This window comes from Phoxinus phoxinus (genome assembly GCF_949152265.1).
Source record: "Phoxinus phoxinus genome assembly, chromosome: 11".
Classification (NCBI taxonomy): Eukaryota; Metazoa; Chordata; class Actinopteri; order Cypriniformes; family Leuciscidae; genus Phoxinus; species Phoxinus phoxinus.
The window spans coordinates 29,366,197-29,393,555 of NC_136886.1; the positions used below are offsets into that span (position 1 = coordinate 29,366,197).

The window sequence follows — 27,359 nt, forward strand, 5'->3', positions numbered from 1 at the left end:
TTACCTTGATGTACTAACTAAAACTGGGGAAAAAAGGAATAAAATCTATATAGAAATTTAAAAAACATAAAATTACAAAAAACACAGAAGAATTATTAAAACCTTAACTAAAATGAAAATGTAAAATAAAAACAAAAGCTATAATAGTTTGTCAATGATACTAATACAACACTACAGTAAATAACCAAGTGTAGATAAAGAGCAATTTTAGTGTGTCATTTTAGTGGCAGTGCACTATCTATTACAGCAGTAATTCTAGTCTAGCATGTGGTTCTGTTGCTCAACAGTTCATGTCCTCTTCTGAAGCCACTTGGATGAGTGCAAAAGTCTTGAGCAACAGTACTCTTGTCACGTAGTACATGTGGTACATTCAATTTCACATGTACAAACTTGTGTTGTAAAGGAAGTATTTCTATTGAAGTGTACTAGACTTTGATCTGACTTTTTCAAGGTCTGGCACTTTATTAATTATTTACATCATCATTATTATTGTTTTCAATGACAACTAAATTGACAGGCAGGAGGGAAGTAAAATGCTAAAACCATTGCTGAGTAAGGGATTGAGGGCTAGCTTACATGAGGATAACAACTCAGAGGTGTCTTTTTCACATATTAAAAAATAAAATCTTGATATTTTATTATTTATGTGTGTAATATTGTATCCAATAAACCCAGAAATATTACAACAAATAAAATAAAGCGATACATAATGTTTAGAGCATTTTTATATAATAATTTTACACTGCGTGCTAAAAAATGTGAAATAAATGCGGCTTCCGTTAAAACTTGCTTAATCTTGACTCTTTTTAGATATATTCTACATTCTTAAAGTCCCACTCCGATCATATTTTAGCCGGCATTTTAGCGTCTGCTACTGATTCACAGCCATTTGAATGTAGAAATACTCAGAAATAGAAAAATGCCACAAGAACATGTTAACACCTAGAAAAACATGATTTTCATCGGAGTGGGTCTTTAAGCATTAAAGTGTTGCTGCCCCCTCATGGTCATTTTATTTACTACAGATATAAGTTAGTTAAAGGTGAAGTATTTCTACTACGTCACCTTAAAATAAAGTAACCCATGGTAGCATTAGTAAATGGAGAGAGAGAGAGAGAGAGAGAGAGAGAGAGAGAGACATGGGTTATGCTTTATTTTAGGGTGCTCCTGCTACAGTGTGATTATATACAAATAATTCTTAGTAGGCTATTAATTAATAGTATTAGCATTAATTAACAGCATGTATTATTGGGGTTTAGGCTTTTGTTTGTGCATTAGTGGTTACCTGCTATAGTAAAATAAGATGTGTAACAGGGACAATTAGTGTTACTAATAAAATAAAGTGTTACAACATTTGTAACTTTCATCAATGTCCAATATCCTTAACGAGAGATCCTGTAGCAGATCCTGTGGATTTGATCATATCCACAGACATTACCTCAATGGATAGAAGTGGACACACATCTTTGTTCTCTGTTGAGGTAGGCTATCAGTAAATATTTCATAGTTTTGTCTTGTAGCCTATTTAACTTTATGCATGAATTATCCCAAAGGATAAAGAAATGCTGTTTCTTTTTACTTAAAATAAATAACCCCCAATTTTTATGTATTTTTGATATCATCATAAAGAACATGTGGCATGTTGTTCTATAATTGTATTATCGTGTATAGGTGCTGTATATGTAACAATCACGCCTGGTAGTTAGGACAGAGATTGTCTTATGATGATTATTAAAGCGACTTGGTTTGGATGAATGGCAGCCATCTTGGACTTAAACTGACACCTGGTTTGGATGCCGCATCACAAAAACGGGAAAGTGTGTGGCTGATATCAATCTTCATCTCATGTCAGTATTATTTCAAACACGTTTCTTAGCACAATCCCTTTCTCTACATGTAGCAGTTACTATTATAACTTTGGCCTACAATGCATAATGCAACTAACGCTAAATCAAACCCTAACCAGTCATTAAAATACTACCGTGATTGACAGCAGTAGCCCAATGTTTGTGTTGTTCATATTTCATATTGTTCCATTGTTCTGCTTTCAGACTGATTCTTCAGAAACACAGTTCAGTCAGTCATACTTCGTTATACTGTTCATGTGTAGCTACTCATAGTGCATGCAATTGCATCATTGGGAGAACTAACTGTACATACAATACTGTAAAATTGAAACGATTTGTATGCTATGTTGATGAAATATTGTTTTTAAATATTTATTTTTTATATTTACATTTTAAACACAATAGCCTACTGTTTAAAAATGACATATGCACAGATGAACAAATTATACAAAACACAGTATGTCCAAGATGAAAAATTGCCAGCTTTATTATGAACAACATTCCAGAGTTTAACAAGTGAAATACCTGCTAGAATTAGTTTTTTTTGTATGTTTATTTACACGTATTTCTGAGATCTGAACGCTGACAGCAGAAACTACTCATCAGAAATCAACAACATCCATTTTTAATTGACTAATTTGAGTAAACATCTGGTCTGATATGATTCAGATGATAACTTATTACATACTAAATCTGATGATGTCAAATGTAAAAATCAGAGGGTCAGGTTTTGGAGGCAGTGCTGACTACCAGGATTTTGTTTTTTAGTTGTTGTTTTTTAGCCTGACAGGAATAGAGGGACCGTTTTCCTCTGCTGTGTATCTATTATGGCAATGTCAAAAATATTATGTACAAATTTAAAATGATACAGAATAATACATTTAAATCTTTAGTTACAAGTACAGTTATGAGCATTGTTGACGATTGTGATATTGCACAACTTGCCGTCATTGCGATACTATTTGTTGGAAAAGTGCAGAATACTTTGTACAGAACACTGAACTGGTTGACAGAACTGAAAGAAAATAATAAATCTGCCACGCCTAACAGCTGTAAAAATAAGACACTTGGGGGAAAAAAACCTTTCCAAAAATAAAAATCTCAGTAAAAGAAAATATACACAGTGTGCAAATGACTTGGCATAGACAGACAGGGGAAACAGGGGGAGCCCCATTTGAAAACAGTCCGTTGTGCGTAATGGAGCGTGTTGATGAGAAAGGATGACGTTAAGATCCATACACATCCACACGTAATTCACTGACAAATTCACCTCAGTTTCCTCTCTATACAACACAATCTTTTTTTTTTAAATTATTAGCAATATAATATATTTTCTTGAACTTCCTTTTTTCTATTGTTTTCTTTTTTTTGTTGCCCATATCGACTATGGGAGGTGATGTCGCATCATTTTTCGTAGCGTGCATCTGTAGTCCTCGACTGTACGGCAGAAGGGAAAGGGGCGGGACTTCCTGTTCTGTCCAACCAACGGTAGCTTAACAGGAGGTTGAGTGACATGTATCGGCAAGCTTTCCCAGAGTAGGCTGGTGAAACTGAAGGGTGAATGCGAGTAGTGGTTTTATTCCGAGGCGTTGAGGGGGCGTGGCTTTACCGAGTCGAGGATAGCACGTGACCCGGTACCCAGCCCTCTGCAGCAGGTGATTGGCTGTTTGCAGGTCGGTAAACCAGGCACATGTTCTGCTGATTGGACGCCAGGATCTGCACCGTCTCACCAACCACCACGCAGATCTCGTCCTCCTTCACGGCATTGTAATCCTGCAGCACTAGCACCGAAGACAGGCCGTTACACTCCCCCTCGTCCAGCTCCTGGAGGACAAAACCACACGCACACAAATTAAACATTAGTCTAAACATTCTCATATACAACTGGTCAAAAGTTTGGAATATTTTTGGAATATTTTTGTCATGTTGGTGAAAAAAGTCTGCATTTATTTGGTTAAAAAATGTAGTACAAAACAGTATTGCTAAATATTAGTACAATTTAAAAGAACTGTTTTTTTTGTCTTCAATGTCACATGATCCTTCAGAAATCATACAATATGCTGATTTGCTGCTCAAGAAACATTTATTATTATTATTATCAATGTAAAAAAAATGTTGTGCTGATTAATATTTTTGTGGAAACCGTGATACACTACCATTCAAAAGTTTGGGTATAGTAAGATAAAACATAATAATAATAAAATAAAAGAATACTTTTATTCAGCAATGATGCATTAAATTGACCAAAAGTGACAATGTTATATAATGTAATTTCAATGTTTCACAAAAATATTAAGCTGTTTTCAAGAACCGTTATTAATAATTAAGTACCAATAACAATTGATAAGTACCAAATCAGCATATTACATCATTATATTTCTGAAGGATCATGTGACACTGAAGACCGCATCACATGAATACATTTTAATATATATTAAAAAGTTATTTTAAATTGTATTATTTAATATTTTACACTACTTTTAATCAAATAAATGCAGCTTTGGTGAACATTAGAAAAAAAACATTATACAATTTTGACTAATGTATGCAAATTAAATATGTGGACTTCAAACGCATGTTCTTTCTCCATACGGCCGAGCGCTTCAGGACAAATCAGAACAAAAGTCTGTTCCTCACTGTCTCTGCCAGTGCCAACCTTGACCTTCTACTGGCATGAGAAATAAATAGCTGGGTGAAAAGCTTAGCTTCGAGACACTTCAAAATAAAAAGTAGCAAGTGGCTCCTCCAGTCTGGTATTCAGTGACAGCGTGATTTATTAGGGACACAGAATGCAGGGTGTGCCAAGGCCAAGTTACAAGCTCACCAGAGAGAGAGAGACTGCGGCGAGAAGAAAAGACTGAAAGAGAGAAAGTAGAACGGAAGAAAGAGACCCTGCAGAGAGAAGAGAAACAGGTACGGAACACGGGCAGAGCTGGAAAACTAGGCCATTCTCCCCACTAAGAATAACTAGCAGGAACCTCTCCTCCCCTCGAAGACAATTAGACTGGAACTTCACAGCACTGCAGCACGGACACATTCAGTTCAGCGAGGAGACGCATACACACTGCAGAGACTAGTGTACTGTCATCTAATTATGTTTAATTACATCTATCTGGCCTAGATGAGACGCTAATTAAAAAGGTCTGGGAAACTAATTGAATTTGTTAGATAATAAACAATCCTATTTAAGCACAGAATGCAATTGAGATAATTGGTCTCCCTTCACACGGGCTGTTAGGGGTGCGTTCACACTAGAGCTTTTGGCGTGGAAGTCAGTTTGACGTCAGAGTCCAGAACGTTTGGTAGGTGTGAGAGTGGTGAGAACCCAGACAGCAACATAGCGTCGGCCCAGATCCGGCCCACATCCGGGCCGACGCTATGAAATTAATTGTCAAAAAAATGCTGTTCTTTTGAACTTCCTATTCATCAAAGAATCCTGGAAAAAAAATTATCACGTTTTTCACTCAAATATAAGGCAGCACAACTGTTTGCAACATTGATAATGATAAATGTTTCTTGAGCAGCAAATCAGCATATTAGAATGATTTCTGAAGGATCATGTGACACTGAATACTGGAGTAATGATGCTGAAAATTCAGCTTTGTATTACAGGAATAAATTAAGAGGCTTCTTTCAAAAACATAAAAAAATCTAATCGACCCTCAACCTTTTGAACAGCAGCGTACATATTTTTCAGAAATAAAAACCAATTAATACTTGGATTAAAAAAAAAATAAACATATGAAACAGGTGTCCAGGTGTTTACTGAGTTTGATAATATAATTTATTTATTTTAATACCAGTCTAATGCATTAAGCCATGTTAGCGTTTCAGAGCTTTTCTCTTCATCAAGCCAACGCACTGAAGACCAATCCTGTGTGTAGCAAACAATGTAAAACATAACATTAAAAATGAATGACATCTGAGTTGAAAGCCTTATGATGTATTTCTACATTTAAACTACATTAATATATCCTTTCAATACGTCTTTCAGAGTGTCGCCGAGGACACGGGTTTCGTGACATCATCGCGTACAATAGAAGTCCAATTTCATTGGCTAGACACCAACCAATAAAACGGCTCCTTTGAACACCCGCTCCCGCTCCCCCTTCTCTCTCGCCGCCACTGAGTTGCAAGTGAACAAGTCAGTTTTGCACCAAATATATCGCGAAAAGAGAAGCAAAAGTCAAGGTGCAAAATTTGAAGTTGCAATGACAGATTTGGGAAGTTGCAAGTGCCTAATTGAGGTTATACTGCGAATGTGAATGTAAGATCAAATGCAAATATATATTACAAGTTTGTGTCTGTCATTGTATTTCTGTGAATGGCATTTTACACATTTGTGACTATTGTCTGCAAGTGCAAATTTCAACATTCAACTTCAGATTTTTATTTTACAGGTTTTCACTTTGGAGCTGTGAGTGTTAATGTTCTCGTACAAGTACGAATATTTATTGTACAAGTTCTCAAATTTACATCTACGTGCTCTCGAGTTTTGCTCCTAATTTACCTTCATACTTATGTTTAATGATATGGACATAAAGCAATATAAAAATAACAATAAGCCTATCTAAAGCCACTTTTTGTCATCTGCCACAATAATATGTCTTTGAAAATCTTCATTTGGGTGCTTTTCTTCAGCAAACATTGATATGTTATCAATTTGATTAATTAATTGCCATATTAATTAAATAATTTGCTTTAAAACTATAAAAACTATAAAAAAAAACATGCTCACCTCTGCATGCTTATTGGGCTTGTGGGCGGGGCTTCCATTGGGGGCGGTGTTGGGTTTGAGGGGGGTGGAGGGGTGAGAGGAAGAGGAACGGCTGCTATTGGACAGCTGCCTGGTCAAAGATCCTCCAGTCTCTTTCTTGTGGTATTCCTGTGGGTTCTGAAGAGCTGATCAGAAAAACATAAGCAGCAGGTTATGAACGATCCCGGAAATAAAAAAAGAAATGAAAAAGGAAATAAACAGCACTGAGATCTGTTTGTTTTTTGGTCATAAACCAGCAACTACCAAAGATACCAAAATCCACCGCCCTGAACCCTTTTAATAATGTGCTCACCGGTGAGGAAATTGATCTGCATGTCCAATAGTTTTTGGATGCTTTGGACCCACTCTTTCTTGATGTCGACGTTAGCGGCCTGTAGCGCCAGTCGTTCAGATGAGCCACGAGATAACAGCACAAACTTACAGGGGTCGCTGTCCGCATTTTCCTCCAAGCTCAAGAAGTTCACCTGCAAAGGTCAACACACACACACACACACACACACACACACACACACACACACACACACACACACACACACACACACACACACACACACACACAGAAAAAAAAGACTTAAAACCAGTCAAGTCGCATGGGTCTATTTATGGGAATATTGTATGGGTCAAAATTATTGCTTTTTCTTTTATGTCAAAAATCATTAGGATATTAAGTAAAGGTCATGTTCCATGAAGATATTTTGTAGATTTCCTACCTTAAATATATATATATATATATATATAAAAAAAAAATTGTGAGTGGATGCAACACAATCGTGAACATAAATGGACAACTTTAAAGGTGATTTTCTCAGTGTTTCGATTTTTTGCACCCTCAGATTTCAGATTTTTAAATAGTTGTATCTCGGCCAAATATTGTCCTATCCTAACAAACCACACATCAATGGAAAGCTTATTTATTCAGCTTGTATAAATGATATATAAATCATGTGCTGAATGTACCTTGATGCTCTTTTTAAACTGGTACCCTGGTGTAGACGAGCCTTTCCGAAGCAGCTCGCTGAAGATGACGATCTGTTCGAAGAGGAACACTCTGCGCTCTTTACTGCGGGACAGAACGCCAGAGTCCTGCTCTGTCACAAAGAACGTGTCCTGCTGCAATAACTTTCCCTGAGCTGTCAACTTCCCCTGTGCAAAGAAACACAAGCAATCCTAAGCAATCATCCGAGCACGCACTTCTGTTGCTGTGATCTTCTAGATCAAGTCAAGGTACCTGCATTTTTTGGGAGCGCTTGTAGACTGCATTTAGCTGCCAGTGTGTACATGGGCTGTGTGTCTTTGTGACTTTATACTGTATGCCATCTTTAGGTAGCAGTTTACTCTTTTTGGATGCAATTTTTCAGAAAATTCCCCCTCGCTATAAAATAACAGCAGTTTTCTGCACCAATTATTTGGAACTTCATTCGTTTGTTAGTCTATTACATCATCATGTGCTGCACAGCGCAAAGTTCAAAACAGTTCAAAGTCAGTTTAGTTGACGGACGCCACATTTTATCATTGCTTTGTTTCTAAACATATGTATACACTTTTATCATTGCTTTGTTTCTAAACATATGTATACACTTTTGTAGCAATATTTACATGTGTAAAAGTATTTATTCTAAACTCACTAGAGTTTTGCTAATGGATTTCTGTTGTAAATAAAGTTTGCTAAAGGGATAGTTCACCCACAAATGAAAATTCTGTCATTTATTTCTTGTCATTTACATAATTTCTTTCTTCTATTGAACACAAAAGAAGATATTTTGAAGAATGTTGGTATAACCACACCGTTCATGGTAGCCATTGAAGCCATTCTTCAAAATATCTTCTTTCGTGTACAACAGAAGAAAGAAACTCATACATGTAAGGAACAACTAGCGAATTTTCATTTTAGCGTGAACTATCCCTTTAATGTTACCATTACTACCGTATGTGACTGAAGTCTAGCCTCAAAGCTTACAGCTGATTGGTCCGTTGTTAGTGAATATTCTAGGGTGACGTGGTGCTTTAGCGCTTCCAGTTTATATAGATTCAAGTTTTCACTATGCTTCCAATATAAACCTGATGTTCGCATTATAATAGTACTATATAATTATACTATTAGATGCATCATGCTGGTTTGCGAAATAATAACTGTCAGTGTAAAGTTGAAGCATTTATTACTTCCGCCAGTCAAGCAAATGTAATTCACCTTTGTAATTATAATAATTACAGTATAATAATTCAATTTTCATGAAGTGTTTCTGTGTTTTACCTCGTAGCCCTGCAATCGTCCAAGATTCATCATGTCGTTACATTGTTTGGGCACCAGGGACATCAGCTCAACTGCTTTCTTCAGGACAGAAGTTACAGACCAGCCATGTCAATACAACACTGGACACTTCCAACAGAAGTGTATGAGATGTGTAGGATTTATTTATGTTCATAAAGAATTGCTTAAGTCACCTACCTCTAACTCTTTACAGTCCAGACCTGCTTTAGTGCTGTACTTCAAAAAGTCCTTCAAGTCACAAATAAAGCAAAGACAAGAAACTTACAATAGGATAATCATTTGACCATACAGCAATGGCGTTATTGTTAACTAAAACTAAAAATATATTTAAAAAATACACATTAATTTAAATAAAATAAACGTTAACTCAAATAAAATATTAAAAACTATACTTCAGTTAGCAACATTCATAATTTCGGTTTAGCACCGAAATTACTCAAACTAAAACTGAAATAAAGACATAAAAAAACTAAAAACTAAATTAAAATGTTTATATTAATAGACAAAGTATTAATAAATGGTATATTAATGATACTAAAATGGTATATTATAATGGCATATTAATGATACAAAATAACGCTGCCACTATCAATAATAATAATAATACGAGTAGTAATACATGTATTAAAAAAAGTACTATTGTAGACATAATTTTGCTTGGGCATTGTGTGTGTCTGTTTTTGCTAAAATCTCTTTTGCTATCTCTCACACTCTTGAGAATGAAAGATTTTGATAGACAAAACTGACTTTTTTTTTTTTTCTCAAATCACCCATCAAAAATAGAAAACCAGGAACACAGTGCAAACTGTAATAGACTGAATTAGGACACAATTCAGAGTGAATTACGAATGCGTAATTGTTCCTTCAGGGCTTGCCGTAGAGAGTATGTTTATGCGCAACTTTAGTGAGAAAGGGATTTACATTCAATAAACACACACTGTTCTTACTCTGCCTCTTATTTTATTAGTCACTTAAGTGAATAAGAACCTGAAAAAATCCCTCGATAAACCATCTGCTAACGCCCACCCGCTGCGCTGAGAGACGTGTGTGTGGGTACAGTCTCCCTGATTCTACAACAATGTAAATGAGGCTTGAAAGTAAAAGTGTGATGCTGACATAAGGTTTTCTGGGAGTTTTTTAGTGTGCTGCTATGTTGTGGCTAGGCTAGGGTATTCTCTATTCTGCATTGTTGCTGAGTCAAATGTCTGTATTATTATGGTTCCTAAACACACAGGCATTTAAGTCTGAGGTCAGTAAGATTTTTTCCCCCCAAAGAAATTAATACTTTTATTTAGCAAAGACTCAATAAACTAATCAAAAGTGACAGACATTAAAATTGTTATCATTTTTTTCCTTTTTTTTCTGTGCACCAAAGAAATATTAGCATATTAGAACAATTTCTGAAGGATCAGACTGGAGTGAAGATGCTGAAAATTCAGCTTCGCCATCACGAAAATAAATTAAATTAAAAAAAATTATTAAAATAAAAAAGTTTATTATAAAAAACTAATTTCAAATTGTAATAATTTTACATACTATTAATGTTTTTACTGTATTTTTGATCAAATAAACGCAGCCTTGGTGAGCAGAAGAGACATTAACGCAACAACATAAAAAAAAAAAAACATACTGACCCCAGATTTTTGAACGGTAGTATATGGCTCAGTTTTAATGCAAGTCTAAGCTGTTTTGGAGAAAACTATAGCTTTTCACACTGAGTTTAAGCCCAGGTTATTGTCAAGGGGTCTGAACCTTTTTTGGCCGAAAAGCCAAAAAAAAAAATGTTCTGGTTAATGGATTTTTCCAAAAGAGCCACAGCAAACAAATAATATAATAGTATATATATATAAAGAAAAAACTAAACAACTAAAACTAAAACAACTAAAAACAAACAAATATGCAACAAACAATAAATAAGTTGCAATATGGAATTAATTGTGGAGGGCTTCCACTGTGAGGTTGAGTTACATAAATGAGGCTGAGTTTCAAAAAAAGTAGCATAAATCCTGTTCTTGTGTGAGTGAGTGAGTGAGTGAGTGAGTGAGTGAGTGAGTGAGTGAGTGAGTGAGTGAGTGAGTGAGTGAAGAACAATGCACAGTACTTACGTCGAATGTGTTTACATGAATACTCACCAAGGCAGGCATTTTGACATATTCTGTGGCTACTATGCTTGTCTGTGTTCCGCTCCCCAGACAGATGTGTGCCCAGATCCGGCCCACATCTGGGCCGTGTGGAATCCATGTGTACCAGATGTGGGCCGGATCTGAGCCGACACTCTGTTGCTGTCTGGGTCGGAGTGTGCGCACAGAAAGTAGCCTGTCAGTAGCAGATTCAGTTTTCTTTCATAGCTTTTTTATATTTCTTTTTAATATCAATCGTATCCCATTTACTATCTCATTCATCCATGTTTCGTTATTAATAACTTCAATTAATAACAGTATCGTCCACTGAAAGATGCGCAAATTATCATACATTCTATGTCACATTTATAGGACATAAAAGGTCTCTGCGGCAAAATGAATGTAACCGGTAAAATATTTCAAAATGTCTCTTGGGACAGCGTTAGCATAGTTTTTGCGCTGTTAACCCCGCATTGCGGTGCCACACTTGGTCGAACTGTGGTCTCCGGCATGGGATGCGCGCGCGCTAATAAGGACGCTAAAGACCGCAGTCTCTAGCATCAGTCACTAGCGCGCATCTTGAGACCAGTGTAAAGAGGTTTACACACACAGCTCTTACTGGCCTACGTCTGTTACACTCACGCCCCTAAACCTTAATCCCATGCGGGTCACGGCACCAAATGTAACCAGCCCTACTTGACCTGCTCCGAGCAGGATTTGAACCGGGGTCACTGGCGTGGGGGGCGGGCGCGCTAACAAGGACACCAAAGACCGCAGCCGCTAGCGTCAGTCACAAGCGTGCCTCTTGAGGCGAGTGGAGTGAGGTTTACACGCACAGCTCATACTGGCCTACGTCCAATACACTTAGCAACGTTCAACCAATAGCGTGCCTCATTCACATGTTTTGGACAGTCGTAAAAAAATGCACGTAGAATAAACAGTAGCTTCAGCGTTTGAGGGGAAAAATGTGAAACAGCGACAGAAAACCTGACAATTGGAGTGAAGAGGAGACTGTTTTATTCTTGCCTTTATAGTCCAAAAAGTCCATTCAGGACAAACTTGATAGTACAGATGTCAGTATATAATGAGGATGCGCAAAGTTAGAGCCTTTGTGTAAACATATTGTGTACAGCGTTTGTCCAATCAGTGACACTGACACCGCAAATATGCAAATAAGGACATTAACCTAAGGTTTATGAATGTACAGTGTGAAACGTCAGTTTATGAATACCAAGGATTAATTGTTAACCTCAGGTCAATTATGAGGATTTCGTTTACCCGGGGTTTAGAATGACCCAGGTCTAACTATTTCAAGTGTGAAAAGCCCTTATGTTTAGCATGGTATGTATTGTAAGGGTATAAGTCTCATCATGATTGCGTAATTCAGTGGCTAATACCTTGAGCAGGAGCTGGTATTTGGTGATCCTCTGGATGGGTTTGATCAGGTAATCACTGATGGACAGTCTGGAGTTTATCTCCTGCTGCACCTCCTGACAGAAACTCCAAGAACATCAGCAAACGAGCACTTTACTTCAGAGGAGACAGAACTGAGCTGCTCAAATCACACTCACCTCGAAGAATCCGTCATATTCAGCCACAACAAACTCTGAGCGGGGCTTGTTCTGACAGTAGATGACATACATGTGTAACCTTCTCTCCTGCATAGTAGAGGATGCCATTTAGAATGAAGTTTACTACAACACACAGACACACAGGGTTTATTCTGTCGAACTCACATGTTTGATAAACAGCTCGGCCAGTCTGTCGTGGTCCTGCAGACATTTCTCCAGTTCACCGAGGAAGAACCTTTAAAAATAAGAACAGAAAACATTTTGTGATGTGTACTGTATAAACTTCCCTCATTCAAACGGAATAAAATTCCCATCAGAAATTCAGTCCGTTTCCTTCTTCAGTGTGCGTTATTGTTGATATATCAACACGGAAATTTAATGCATACGTTTTGCATGCTGATTATTTTTATTATTTTTATCTAGAAAAAGACACCATATTATGAAAATAGTGTGAAAGACTGTGACAACATTGTAGAGTGAATACACATTACAGTTTAAAAGTTTGGGGTCGGTAAGATTTTTTTACTGAGCAAAAAAACTGTCTAACAGTAATATTGTGAAATAGTATTACAATTTAAAAGAACTGTATTCCATTTTTATATATTTTTAAAGAATGTAATTTATGCCTATGACGGTAAAGCTGAATTTTCAGCATCATTACTCCAGTCTTTAGTGTCACATGATCCTTCAGAAATTATTCTAATATGCTGATTTGCTGCTCAAGAAACATTTATTATTATCAATGTTGAAAACAGTTGCGCTGCTTAATAGTTGAGAAAGTTATGAATCTTTTCAGGGTTCTTTGATGAATAGAAAGATCAAAAGAACAGCATTTAATTAATTAATATTTTGTTACATTATAGATGAATTTATTTATATATAAAAAAAGTATTAATTTCTATCCTAAAAAAATCTACTGAAATCTTACCAACCTCAAACTTTTGAACGGTAGTATACCAAATATATCAAATTCTATATATTATATAAATCAACACTCCACAAAAAAAGCTTTTTTGGACTTTTTAGTTCTTATTTAATAAGGATATTATTATGTTCCCCCTGTTAGTTACTTTAAATAAAGTAAAAAACGTCACTGAGTATTTAAGTGCCTTTATTAAATTAAGTTATTCGTTTTTGACCAGCTGCAAAAAAAATCATTTCTAGCCTAGCATTAGGTTTTGTTAAATAGCTGTGGTTTACTCTTTATGCCAGTCAAAGATTTGATGAATGTTCCCGAATACGATCTTATCCTTCCCCGTCATGTCCTCCGGAATACCTTTTTCCCCAATCCTTTTCATAAAGTCCTGTGGATAATGAGAAAAGCAGACATTTGGAAACTCTACTTAATAATACATTTTCCTCTGTGGTTCAGTGCGGCACTTTAGGAAAAGTCTTATCAATAACCCCTTTGCACTGTATATGGCTCTCTGGAGAAAAAACTGTTCTTGATGTCACATTATACTCTATGTTTTTCAGATCACTGTACTCATTTTTGTCCTGCAACTAATATATAAGGTGACTAATGCAAATCAGCTGTTATGATTGTGAACAAAAGTATCACAGAGGTTTAACCAAATGTTGAAATGTGCTGTGTCATGACAGGACAGATAATATATGTGCACCTTTCTGAATGATTTTGTTGTTATCTGTCACATACCTCAACTATGACACCCAGATCCTTCACATAGTCTCTCTCTGTCTGCACCATTTCATTTAACACAAACCTGTAGATCGTAGATATGAAGAGATTACACCATAACATCAACAGGTTTTAACTAGTATACTAAGATGTGCATTTTTATTTGTTGTTTAAAGGGCCCCTATTATGTTTTTTTGAAAATGACCTTTCATGTAGTGTGTAACATAGCTCTAAGTGAATGAAAACATCCTGGAAATTTTTAAATCTAAAAGTGCACCGTATATAAAGTTATTGTCTTTAAAAAGTAAAAGTCGACTCTTGAGCCAATGAAATGAATCGTTTTTCAAACGAGTCATAAGCCGTTTCGTTGTGACGTCAGGGCGAAACATTAGCATATTGCCCGCCCACTTATTACGCGCGCAGACACCAGGGAAAACTTGAACCCCTAGGCAGCTGATTCCTGTGCATACTGGACAGCATCATGTCGAGAAGACGCTGTGCTCTACAATGTGAAGGTAAAGCCCGTTTTTTTTTCACTGCCCAAGGACGAGCGTGTGAAGAATCAGTGGTTAAAACAGCTTGCTCTTGAAAGATGGTGTTCAAAAATACTTAGTTTTGAGTTTTATATTGTGTAGGCCTCCTGCTAACTGGCTAACTCACATTATTACTGTCTAACTGAAATACGTCTTCTAATCAGTGGTGGGCCACTATTACCTAAAACTGTGTCTATTAATGCAGATTGTCGTTCTCACTACTTTGAGGAAAGATCAAGTATGGAGCAAGATTTGTTTTACCAACGTTTATGTTACATCAGTCATTCACACTAGAGCTCGGCTAATGTATGCACAGTTATTGATACAGTTTCCTCATGTTCACCGTAATAAATTAGAAAAATACTCGGTAGATAAATAAGTACAAGTGAAATAATCGGTTTGTTGATGGACATGCACTTGTTAATGCTGAGGCTGAGGCATTACAGTTGCAACATCTCATAATGCACCTCAAACTGAGTAGTGTATAACTGAGAAACGTCCTGCTCGAGTCGTCCTTGCGATGGAGGTTCGGGTTGAATAACTAGTCCTTCCAATGTTTCATCATCGGACTCGCCCTCGCATTGATATGGTAAAATCGGCGTCATTGTTCGTCACTGTGTTTAGTTTACGGTGAAGGAAGCCTCAGGACATGCAGAGCTGACGTTGTTATGGCAATGGGCATTTTTGTTTTCGACACGCGCGCTGTACGTTGTGAAACCAATCACAACAAACTGAGCTGTCTGGCCAATCAGAGCAGAGTAGCTCGCGGAAAGGAGGGATTTAGAGAGACTGATTCTTCTGACGAGTCGTTTGAGAATCATTGAAAATGTGGTTATGCGCAAATGTATATTATAAGAAAATTAAACCTCTGATGCATGTAAACCCGTTGTAGGAGACTCCAAAACAACGTTAGGAAACTTCAAAATAGCATAATAGGGGTACTTTAATTCATTTGTTCAGGCTCTGAGCAGGTCAGATAAGTACTTACATTCGCCCTCTCATGGCCTTGTTCTTCTGCTCTGTTTCTGGGTCTCTGGGCGTCTGATCAGACGGGGACACGCTACCCAACACTGGGAAAGAGCCAGGCTCTGGAGTCTGAAAGAGAGAAAGTGAAAAGTGGGTGAGAGAGATAAGAATCAAAACTGAAAAGGAACGCCCAAAAAAAGGAAAAGCTAAACATTTTGTTATTTGCAAACCCAAATGAATTCTTTCTTCTATGAACAAAATGTTCAAACTGGTTTGGTGAACTGAATTAAATTATTAATTTAAAAGATCTGAAAAAAGTCGTGGGTTGACTGAATAAAGTGAAGGAACATCAGATGGTTTGTGAATTTATGAAGAGCTAACAATGAATTAAATCATAAAAATGTTAAATTAAAATTAATAAATAATTTTTAAAGTGTTGATGATATAGTTATTGTTATAGCTATCTTTATATTTATAATTTTTGGTGTGAACAGGCTTTAACAGATGGGCTTCTTTTGTAATTTTGTCTGGCTCATATCCATAAAAATATCGATATCCATCGAAATAAAACATTTACGAAAAATAGGTCATTTTATTTGTTTACCTGCAAGTCATATGACTGTGAACATGTGAAAGTGTTGCTGAATTATTGAAATGGACCCTTTTCATAGACTGATGATGTGTTTTAACGGTCATCAGCATCGTAAATGCTGTATATAAGTTTTATATATGTGACCTGATCCAGCAAAATGAGTCACAGTGACCCAAATTTCAAAATTGAGGTTTTGATATCAATGGAAAGAGGAGATCATAAGCTTTCAAATGATATCCTAGTCAAAGTCATACCTTGAATGGTTTTAAAGATATACACATTTGAATTATGGTCGTCTGCCCTCTTTTTCCAACTGGAAACCTGAGAAAATAGCTTTTAAAGTTTTTTGCCCGTATTTTTGTAGATATCTTTCAAAATCCATTGCATTTAAAAGGGATAAACTATATTTTTTACAGCTTAATTTGACCAAAGATATTAATATATATAAATGCTATTACAGTAAACCAGGCTGAAGTTCAAATTATTGTAAAGTATTTATTTGAATAAATATTTTAAAAGGCACTTTTATAAAGATTTACAAAAATCAGAAAGATTGAACAGAAGTGCTACATTTTAGCTAGAGAGAGAAAGAGTGTGTGTGTGTGTGTGTGTGTGCGTGTGTGTGCGCGCGTGTGTGTGTGTGTGCGTTTGTGCGTGTGCGTGTGTGTGTGTGTGCGTGCGCGTGCGTGTGTGCGCGCGCGCGCGTGTGTGTGTGTGTGTGTGTGTGTGTGTGTGTGTGTGTGTGAGTGTGTGAGTGTGTGAGTGTGTGAGTGTGTGTGTGTGTGTGTGTGTGTGTAGGCTAGTTGACAATAACAGTGTAACAAAATAATAACGTAGATACCAACAGGTAAATATTGGGTTTACACAGAGCGCTGCGAGTCTGACAGGAGGATGGCTGGACCAATCGCGTGCCGCGGGGCTTCCCATTGACAAATGATCAGCGTTTGTGTACATTTCTAAACTTTTTGATTGGCTCAATACAACGTGTAACACCATTTGGAGAGCAGAGATAGTGACGTTTCAGGGGATACCCGGGAAATGCTCAGAGGTGACGAGAGGATTTGAGAAAAGCAATGTTCATTTCCAACGAATTTAGTAAAACTTTGTCAAGTTTAATAGTAATTTAAATACATTTGCTCAATTATCTGGACCACGAAACTTTGGAAGATTATTTTTGAATGTCTTTTCTTTGAAATTAGCAAAAAAAAATTGTTTTTATTTTTTTTATTTTTTTTTCACATTATCGGCCCGTATCTTAAAATGGAACGTTGCGACTTCCGACTCATTTCGCCAGATCGGGTCACATATATATATATATAATTTTTTATATTGTATATATATATGTGTATGTATAATTGCATCAAATGACAAAAAAACGAGTTAATGCTGTTGTGAGAGTGTTTCTAATACAGCGGCTGTGGGAGTGACTGTAAAGTTGACATCTCTTTCTTTTTAAATCGTTCTCTCTTCTGACTGCCGTTTTCAATCTCTCTCGATTTTCCCCTCTTTTTTAAGTTGTGAAAACACTATTGTGGAGTTTTTCTTTTGCTATTTAAGCCAATGGGAACACACAAAAATATATTTAATGTATTCTTTCATTTACTACTATATAAGTTTACCCAACTATGACGACTTCCGCTTCTGAGAAACCTGGAAATGTGAAAAGGGTCCATATTAACATAAATAATTTATGTTAAAGGGGTTTCGCTGAATTTTTTATTTATTTAGAACAAAATGAGGCTGAGTTAACAAAGTTTTCATTTTTGGGTGACCTGCTCCTTTATCAAAAAGGATGAAGGATGCAGAGTTAAAAAAAGAAAAGAAGAAAAAACAAGAAAAGGAAAAAACAACAATAAAAAATTAACGAAAGTCTGTGTTTCACCTTCTCCTCCTGAGCGGAGGAGTCCTTGATGATCTCCATGGGGGGAGGGAGGGGTGTGTGGGGCTCGTCTTCAGCCTCTTCTTCTCCTCCGCTGTTCACTCCTCGTCTTCCTCTCTTTGGAGAAAGAGTCATTTCCATTTAAATGGATAAAATAAAACCACCACCCTTGAGCCAACAGGAATCTATCATTCATGACTTCTAACAGCAGGCACGCTCCTCATAAAACATGCACCTATACAGGAAGCCCTTTGACATAGATTTGTAGATTACTACACTAAAATATGTTAGGTGTGGTACCAGATAAAAGCAGAATGCATTTCTACACTAATTGGTATTAGTACAATGCTGGAATGTTGAAACACTGCAGTCTAATGTAAGAACATTTTCTAAATAGTTAATGGTTGTCGTACCTCTTCTGTGCTGTCCTGGTGTGACGGCCCCAGTTCTACACTTTTGCGGCCGTCTCGTTTACGTTGCTTATTGTTGGGTTTTTTAGCGTTAGTGTTGTCGCCCTTGCCGTGGCTGAGACGCCGTACGGGGCTGGTGAGCCATTTTTTTAATGTGTTTCCAGTAGTTCCAGAGCGTTTGGGTCCCGGAGAACCGGTTGGCAAAGAGGTCACCGATGTCTGTGGCTGCAGTGATGCGGAGGACTCCGATTTGACCTCTGAACTTCCCACAGGATAGTTTTCTGTTGAATAAAAATGACAGAGAAATCGTAAAGTGATATTGACCATGCGGAAATCCTACAATGGAATTAATAGACAACCAATAAAAAGTAAGCAATTCTGACAAACACACTTCTGATTGGTGTCAGTAAAGATTTTTTAAAAATAAATTAATATTTTTATTCAGCAAGGATACATTAAGTTGATAAAAGTGGCATCAGTGTAATTTTAGTTTAATATATACTACAGGTTATTTATATATACTCTATTTCAAAGACTTTGGAACATTATCTTCATCAAAGAATCCTGAAAAAATTTATTACAGTTTCCACAGAAATATGAAACAAATATTTTAGCGGCTTTCGCCATGTAGCCTAATAGCCTATCAATTCTACAATGGATGTAACAGACAACCAATAAAGGCAATCACAATTTTGACATTATATATAACCTAAGAAATCGGCATGTAATATACAACCTCAGAACATTTAGAACATGCCATTTAACCCCTGAAAATTTTGCATAATATATAGAACATTAAAAAAAGTCCTTATACCAGCTTAGAGATGTTCACTGCAGCCGTAACATCAAAAACCCACAGAACCAAATCCAACAGCTGAGAGCCAAGAAACCTGAGCACAATGTTGGACATCAGCCTCTCTGAGGTGAAAGGAAAAGTAATTGTCTAGTCTATAGGCCACTAGGCTGACGAGTGTAGAGTGAAAAAACCAGCTTGACCTGATCTGAGCCTTCTGTGACTCCACATAGCACACATCACAACAATGGCAAACTGCACGTCCCAGTGGAAGGTACTGAGGACTTTACAGCACATGGAATTTAACACAGAAAAATTTACTTGTCCTTCAAATTGTAAAATCGAATATTATTAATTTGAACTATTAAACTAACATACTGAAGTGCATAACAGTTAAACATTTCGTGTTAGCATAAAACTGGTGTAACAGATCTGCTTATCAGACTTTCAGTCTGTGTAAATCCCCAATCTTTCAACTCATGTTCTGACTGGCAAAAGAAGTAAAGCCAGTTGCTTTCTTTCACAAAGGCACAGGAAGGGATGTTAGATTACTACTAGGTGTTTTATTCAGAAAGGACAGTTTAAATTGATCAAAACTGACAATAAAGAATTTTACATTGTTACAAAAAAAATCCTACTTGAAATCAATGCTGTTTTCAACATTTCAATAATAGTAAATGTTTCTTAAACACCAAATCAGCACTTGATTTCTGAAGGATCATGTGACACTGAAGACTGGAGTAATGATGCTGAAAATTCAGCTTAGCCATAACAGGAAAAAATTACATTTTTAATATATTAAAATTGCAGACAGTTCTTTTAAATTGCAATTATATTCCGTTTTTACTGTATTTGTAGGTTTTCAGGTTTGGTGAGCACAAGAGACTTCTTTCAAAAAATAAAAAAGAGGTAGTGTCAATTTTACAGCGTTGCGTGCTGCATCTTACAGATTAATGCTTGCAAAATGTGGTAAGAAAAAGCAATTGGATGTCATTTAAATATCCTGGCTATCCATACCATCCTCAAATTATCCTTTAACATTCTGAGCTCCAAAGCTGCTACAAACTGCCGAGTTGACTGCGGAGCTGCAAACTAAAACCAGGAATTACATCAGAAACACAAAACAGAACAGAAGTTTATCCTCCTGGACATCAATTCCCTCCTCATAGAGACAATGTAGACAACTTTACAGCTCAAAAAACATAACCCGCCGCCCTTGGAGGAATTCATGTAAGTGCTTTAACTAAATTATGAGCTTTATGTTTGTGCTGTTTTTTAAAACCAACCAGTACCACCGCTAGGCTTCCACTGTAAGTGTATTACTGTAAATGCATTTGATCTGTTTTTAGGATCTAAGGAATGAGTCAAAATGATTTTCTGTGCTAATTAACAGCGTCCATAGATATTTCTGTAAGTAGCAAATAACCAGGAATCCTTAGAGGATGGGCTGAGATAACCAACCTGATGCCTCATGCCCACTACTGTCTGCTTCAGTGCAGATCATTAACAGACACTGCAATGCACCGTAGACATTGCGTAAGTGACTTCCCATGGGGTGAGAATGGGACAAAGGTCACTTCCTTATTACGAGTTTCTTCAAAGAGCCATTAACCCCCATCCACCCCTTGAAACTTCCCCGCCAAAACCCCCTCCCAGGTATCGACCAATCAGATCTCGCCCTGCCAGCCTCAGGGAGGATCCACGCTGATCACGTGCGGGGATAATGCTCCTTTGTTAGAGTTATGCATAATTTCCTTAAGTTTCACTGCTGTCATTACAACAGGCGCCTGTTGGTTAAACATTCCAAAATTAGCAACAGACAAACTGAATCTTCATACTGCTACCTTTTTATCTAAATTTCTCTCTCAATATCAGATGAGACACCCACCTGAAATAACCAGTCACCCACACATTAATGCGCAGAAGTTGCTGATGTTACATTCTATCCAGAACAAAAACACAAAAAGAAGGACTTAAAGTCCTGTAGAAAATGCAGGAACAAATGTATTGTGTTCACACTATGTAGGGTGAGCAGCACTACTCCAATTATTGCTGAATCTCAAACTAAAAACAAAAACAGGAAAAAATGCATTTTATCCAAATGCAATATTAATCTATTAAAATGTTAACATCGACTAATGCTAAAGAATATTAATTAATGTGACACTGTACATAAATAATGACTATTTTAATATAGTAAGGTTACCTAACAGTGAACAATTCAGTTGTTACTGTATTGATAAATCTTGGTTAACATTTGTGAATTAAAATACAACTGTTCACTGTTAGTTCATGTTAGCTCAAGTCCATGAAATAATATTAACAGATACAACGTCGGGGTCCTGATCACCCTGTCGGGGTTTATTCTGCGATAACAACCAGTTGGATGTACATTATCCATTCCATATATCTATGCAATATCTATGCAATATGTAATTACATTAATATGGCATTATTCACATTATAACCCAGGCATAAAATCTGATACAAAAGTCAGTCAAGAAGTGTACAGTGCCATCAATCTGTCCACTAAGAGGTTCAGGTTCTTGTTTAAAAAAAGTTCGAAGACCCCTGATCCTAATTCACACAGCCAACTGATAAGAGCCAAAATGTGCAGAATCTTCAAAGAGCATGTTATTCTTCAAGAAAAAAAGGGTACGAAATGATCAAACAGAGCAGAGAACTTGATTTGAGCTTCAAAGCTGAGGGAACAGCAGACACATTGGTTTGTTGATGGAGAAATTAGGTTACAGGAAAACAGAGAAGCTTGAGGGGGCAGTATCGCTCTCTCTCTCTCTCTCTCTCTCTCACACACTCACGCACACACTCACACACAAAACACACACACACACACACACACACACACACACACACACACACACACACACACACACACACACACACACACACACACACACACACACACACACACACACACACACACACACACACACACACACACACACACACACACACACACACACACACACACACACACAGCTTTGCTATTTTTTTCCACTAATTATGGTTTCAAAAATAAAAAAAACACAGTAGACATGAAAGAGGGAAAAAAGAAAAAGGGATACAATTTCAATTATATATTTATGAATAACAAGTCACCCTATAACGTAAAAAATAGGTAACCGCTAAATTATCTATTTTTATTCATGTCAAAAATCCTATTTTCGATAATACAACTGCAAGCTGACTAAATGAGGTTAAACCAGGAGAAAGTCATTTCGAAGGGTAAGATGGGTAAAAAAAGCTCTTGAGGTGTTCTTGTAGCGCAATCCTTAATACATGGTACGATCAACACCAAGGACATGGGTTACATTTTTAGGCAAAACATGGACTTGTAAAATATATACACTAATTGCACTGTCAGTTGCTTCAGATTAAAGTATGTAACAACTGCACATTTTCACTTTTGACAATGTAAATGCTTGTCGATCTCCAAAAAGACACGATTGCTGAAAGAAAAATCATCAATGCTTTTGCATTTAACACGAAACCCTGTTATCTGTAAATAATTGTAAGTTGAATCACTCAACACCCTTGAGCTCGTCTGAGATCTCCAGGATTCAGATCAGTGAACCGTTACATTAAATACCAGAGTTCAGATGCACATACACCAACAACAAATTCCATTAAACACACAAAACTCAATCATAATCATTAACCCAGACACACAACACCCAACTCCCACAGAGCATGAACAGACACACTGCGAAAAGAAATTCAACTGAATGCATCTGCATACATTCCACAAGCAAACAGACTGTGTTGAGTTACGCACCTGCACCATCACAACAGCAAATCTTTCCCAAAATCCAACTGAGACAAACTCCACAAGAGCAACACGACCTCCCACTCCGCATGCTCACCGTCTCATATGTGCGTCCAGAGACAGGTGAGAGACAGAGAGGAGGAGAAAGGGAGAAGGGCTGTATGGGAGGTGGAGGACGCTTTGACTCAGTCCGCTTTAATACTGAAGCTAAGCTGGAAGTTCAGCGCTACTCTTTTTCACAATAAAGAGGAGGGGCCAGGGGGCGGGACCAGGGGCCACTGACACACACACACACACACACACACACACACATTCAAAGGGATACAGGAAGGTTCCACTGAATTCATTGAGGTCTGCAAAATCCAATATGCAAAAATAGTTTTTTTTTTCTCCTCAAACTAGACTGGAGGGAAAAAAAGCAGAAGTCACAGTGTTTCAGTTGCTCCATGGAAAGACAAAGTAGTATTGCAAGTGTAGTTCATCTGTGTGTCTGTGTGTGCGTGTGAATCCTTACATGAGCTACGTCTGCATGCTGCAGTGGCCCATTTTTGAAAGGGTGTGTCTATATCACAAGATCTCCATCCCCACTTCAGCAGTTTCAGGAACACAAACATACATATGACTAAATGGTCATATTATACACATAAATATCTTAAGCATCAAATAACAGACACATTTAAGACATGCAAACATTCACGATAATAACCTGCGTTTACACTCTTAAAGGTAGGGTAGGCAATTTGCTTTAAAAACACTTTATCTATCCTGATAGCAATCAATAATATAAGTGGTCTAAATATAAAAACATGTACATATATCTTCTGTGGAAGTCTCTGGAACAGAAAATGTTTGTCCGAATGCAATGATAGGATACCTGCCTGTCAACGTATGTATTTCCATACCTCTGTGCACCCTGCTCGCGTGATATATGTGTTTATTGTAATGTTATGTGCTGTGAGACATGAGGTAATTCAACACCGTCTCTTGTGATGCTTGGCAGACTCTGGCTGTGCGCGTTCATGTGTTTTGAAAGAGGTGTGGCTTTGGAGACGCTCTGAAGGGAGGGTGGGATCTTATGCTTTCAAAGCTAACTTGCTATTGCTAGCCTCTCCGCAATTTCATACCCTACCTTTAAAAATAAATGAGATGCCACTGAAGAACCATTTTTGTTGAGCTGTTCAGTGAGCAGTTCTTAAAATAAACGTTTTCTTCTTACGGTTAAGAACATTTTAATAATCTAAAGAACCTTCTTTTTCACTATAAAAAGCCTTTTGTGTAATGGAAAGGTTCCATGGTTCTTCATTGAACCATCAATGGCAATAAAGAATCTTTATTTTTAAGAAAATAGTAGAAAAAATATAACAATATAAAAATATAAATAAGAAAAAAATAAACTGAAGTACTTTTAATTTGCAAGGTTATTCAGTTGATGTTCGGAAAAATAGACATTACCTCATGGTTGTTTATTATATAAAAAAATTATGATTTTTTAAAAACTTTTTTTTCTTTTTAAATATTCATTGTTTGGTGTTTTTTTACCTCTATTTTTTTTCCTTAACTGTCTTTATTGTTTCAATAGCAACCGATGACTTTAACAATTAGCGATTGGCTCTTTTATACAGAAGGCGGGATTTATTTTGCCATAATTCACGGTGCACCTTCTCCCATTCATGAGTAATATGAGTGCACCTTCTTTATATATATGTAAAGTCTTTGTGAGGACACAAGCCAAAACTCAAACTCGGGGTACCTGGAGTGCAACCTTGTGTGTCATAGCATGATTTATGATTTATATACCGTTACAGTGATAATATAATATGTGAAATAAGAATTTGGTCATATACCGCCCACCATCTAAGAACCTCAAATATGATGCAAATGAACAATATTACCAAAACTCAAACGCTACACTGTAAATATATATTTTTGAATATTGGAGTAAAGTTTTTATAAGAAAATATTTTAGTCTTTCTTCTTAAAAATGTCACATTTAATTCAGTGTGTTACTTGCCATTTCTTTGTAATCTTACATTGTACATGTTAACGTCTCGGTTACGTATGTAACCCTCGTTCCCTGAGTACAGGGAACGGAGACGTACGTCGGGTTCCCCTGACGAATTGGGATCACGCTAGGGAGCCTATTACCTTCGAGAACTAAACAAAAAGCCAATGAACATTGGCATGCAACATTTGCATTCCGCGGACCCGCCCGTCAGCGCGGGTATAAAAGCCGGAAGTAAACATTGCATCATCGCTTTTCGCTGAGGAGCCGAAGTAACGGACCCCTGCGAAGGTGCAGCCACATGGCAAAGGGACGTACGTCTCCGTTCCCTGTACTCAGGGAACGAGGGTTACATACGTAACCGAGACGTTCCCTTTCGTCCAGGGAACTCCGACGTACGTCGGGTTCCCCTGACGAATTGGGATCCCTAATAAAACGCCATGGTGCTGGCCCCTTCCAGTGCCCAGCTAAGCCGCCCTACAGCAGTTTTTTCAATAAATTTCGGGGGCTGCTAGGAATCCACTGCTGTTCCGCAAGACCCACACAGAGGACATTGGATAACACTGGGAAGCGTGCCTCAACCCCCGGGGGGGGAGGCACACTACGGAAAACCAGGATGCCTGATCTGGCCTGGAATACTCATATGAATTCACATAGTGAACATATGGAGTCCCTGAGATGGTCCCAACCATTGGAATTGGGAGCGCATACAACAAGAACGACGGCGCGAGTCCGTCGGGGAAGACACGGCTGGACTGCACGTGGCAAAAACCGGTACACAAGACCACTGAACACCCAGTCTGCTACGACTCTAGCTAGAGGAGCAAACCTGGCGCCGGGCGGTCCGCTACGCCGGGCGCCGGGGGGGTGATGGAGGAGCTCAACGAGGTTACCACTTAGGGGCCAGCGGAGCGGAAGAGACGCACTTATCTGATTACAGAGTGGCGCAGCAAGCCGACACAACCTATTCCCTCGACCCACTGGACGAAGCCAGAACCCGGGAGGAAACCGGTTCCACACGGAGGTTATAGAACCTAGCAAACGTGTTAGGTGTCGCCCAGCCCCCAGCTCTACAAATGTCTGTCAGCGAGGCGCCTTGAGCCAACGCCCAGGAAGCGGCAACCCCTCTAGTTGAGTGAGCGCGCAACCTGGGGGGACAAGGCTCACCCTGAGCCTCATAGGCTCGGGTGATGGCATCCACTATCCAGTGGGCTAACCTCTGCTTGGAGACGGCCTTCCCCTTCTGCCGGCCTCCGTAACAGACAAGGAGCTGGTCTGAGGTCCTGAAGCTTTGCGTTCTGTCAACGTAACACCGCAAGGAGCGGACGGGACAGAGAAAAGCTAGGGCTGGGTCTGCCTCCTCCTGGGGCAGCGCTTGCAGGTTCACTACCTGATCTCTAAACGGAGTGGTAGGAACCTTGGGCACATATCCGGGGCGGGGTCTCAGTGTTACATGGGACAGGCCCGGCCCGAACTCTAGGCACGATTCGTCGACCGAAAATGCTTGCAGATCCCCGACCCTTTTAAAAGAAGCCAATGCTAACAGGAGCGCTGTCTTAATAGACAGGATATCAAGCTCTACTGTCAGCAAAGGCTCAAAGGGAGGACTCTGGAGAGCTCTCAGTACCAGAGTCAAGTCCCAAGGGGGTACAGAGTGTACAGGGCGAGGAGGGTTCAACCTCCTAGCACCCTTCAGGAATCTGATGACCAGGTCGTGCTTTCCCACCGACTTATCGTCAACTGCATCGTGATGCGCCGCAATGGCAGCGACATACACTTTGAGGGTTGAAGGGGACAGCCTACGCTCCAACCCATCTTGCAGGAAAGAAAGCACAACGCCGATCGGGCAAGTTCGGGGGTCCTCCTGACGGGAGGAGCACCAAGCGACGAACAGGTTCCACTTCAACGCATAGAGGCGCCTCGTAGAGGGGGCTCTAGCGGAAGCGATAGTGTCTACCACTGCCTGTGGCAGACCACTCAGAACCTCCGCGTCCCGTCCAGGGACCAGACATGGAGTTTCCAGAGGTCTGGACGCGGGTGCCGTAGAGTGCCCCGTCTCTGAGAAAGTAGATCCTTCCTCAGAGGAATCGGCCAAGGAGGGGCTGTCGAGAGGAGCATAAGTTCTGGGAACCAAGTCCTGGTGGGCCAGTACGGCGCCACTAGCAAGACCTGCT

General features: G+C 38.3%; 1 protein-coding gene across 6 annotated transcripts in view; it reads right to left on the reverse strand.

Moving 5' to 3' along the window:
* Nucleotides 1–2,309: 2,309 nt before the first annotated feature.
* The window catches only part of kalrnb (kalirin RhoGEF kinase b), a 93,388-nt gene continuing 68,338 nt past the window's right edge, over nt 2,310–27,359 (reverse strand). For 4 of the 6 annotated variants that reach the window (XM_079629275.1, XM_079629276.1, XM_079629277.1 and 1 more), the window contains 14 exons: nt 18,607–18,884; nt 18,197–18,310; nt 15,745–15,851; nt 14,242–14,308; nt 13,785–13,888; nt 12,750–12,819; nt 12,585–12,671; nt 12,411–12,503; nt 9,071–9,121; nt 8,876–8,953; nt 7,582–7,767; nt 6,917–7,088; nt 6,586–6,749; nt 2,310–3,671 (listed from right to left, as the gene is read on the reverse strand). In XM_079629275.1, the coding sequence (XP_079485401.1) occupies nt 3,453–3,671; nt 6,586–6,749; nt 6,917–7,088; nt 7,582–7,767; nt 8,876–8,953; nt 9,071–9,121; nt 12,411–12,503; nt 12,585–12,671; nt 12,750–12,819; nt 13,785–13,888; nt 14,242–14,308; nt 15,745–15,851; nt 18,197–18,310; nt 18,607–18,884 (1,790 nt within the window). In that variant the 3' untranslated portion in view covers nt 2,310–3,452. Of the gene's footprint in view, nt 3,672–6,585; nt 6,750–6,916; nt 7,089–7,581; nt 7,768–8,875; nt 8,954–9,070; nt 9,122–12,410; nt 12,504–12,584; nt 12,672–12,749; nt 12,820–13,784; nt 13,889–14,241; nt 14,309–15,744; nt 15,852–18,196; nt 18,311–18,606; nt 18,885–19,417; nt 19,529–23,192; nt 23,381–27,359 lie in introns of those variants that run through there. The other 2 variants (XM_079629279.1, XM_079629280.1) reach the window with 2 other exon arrangements.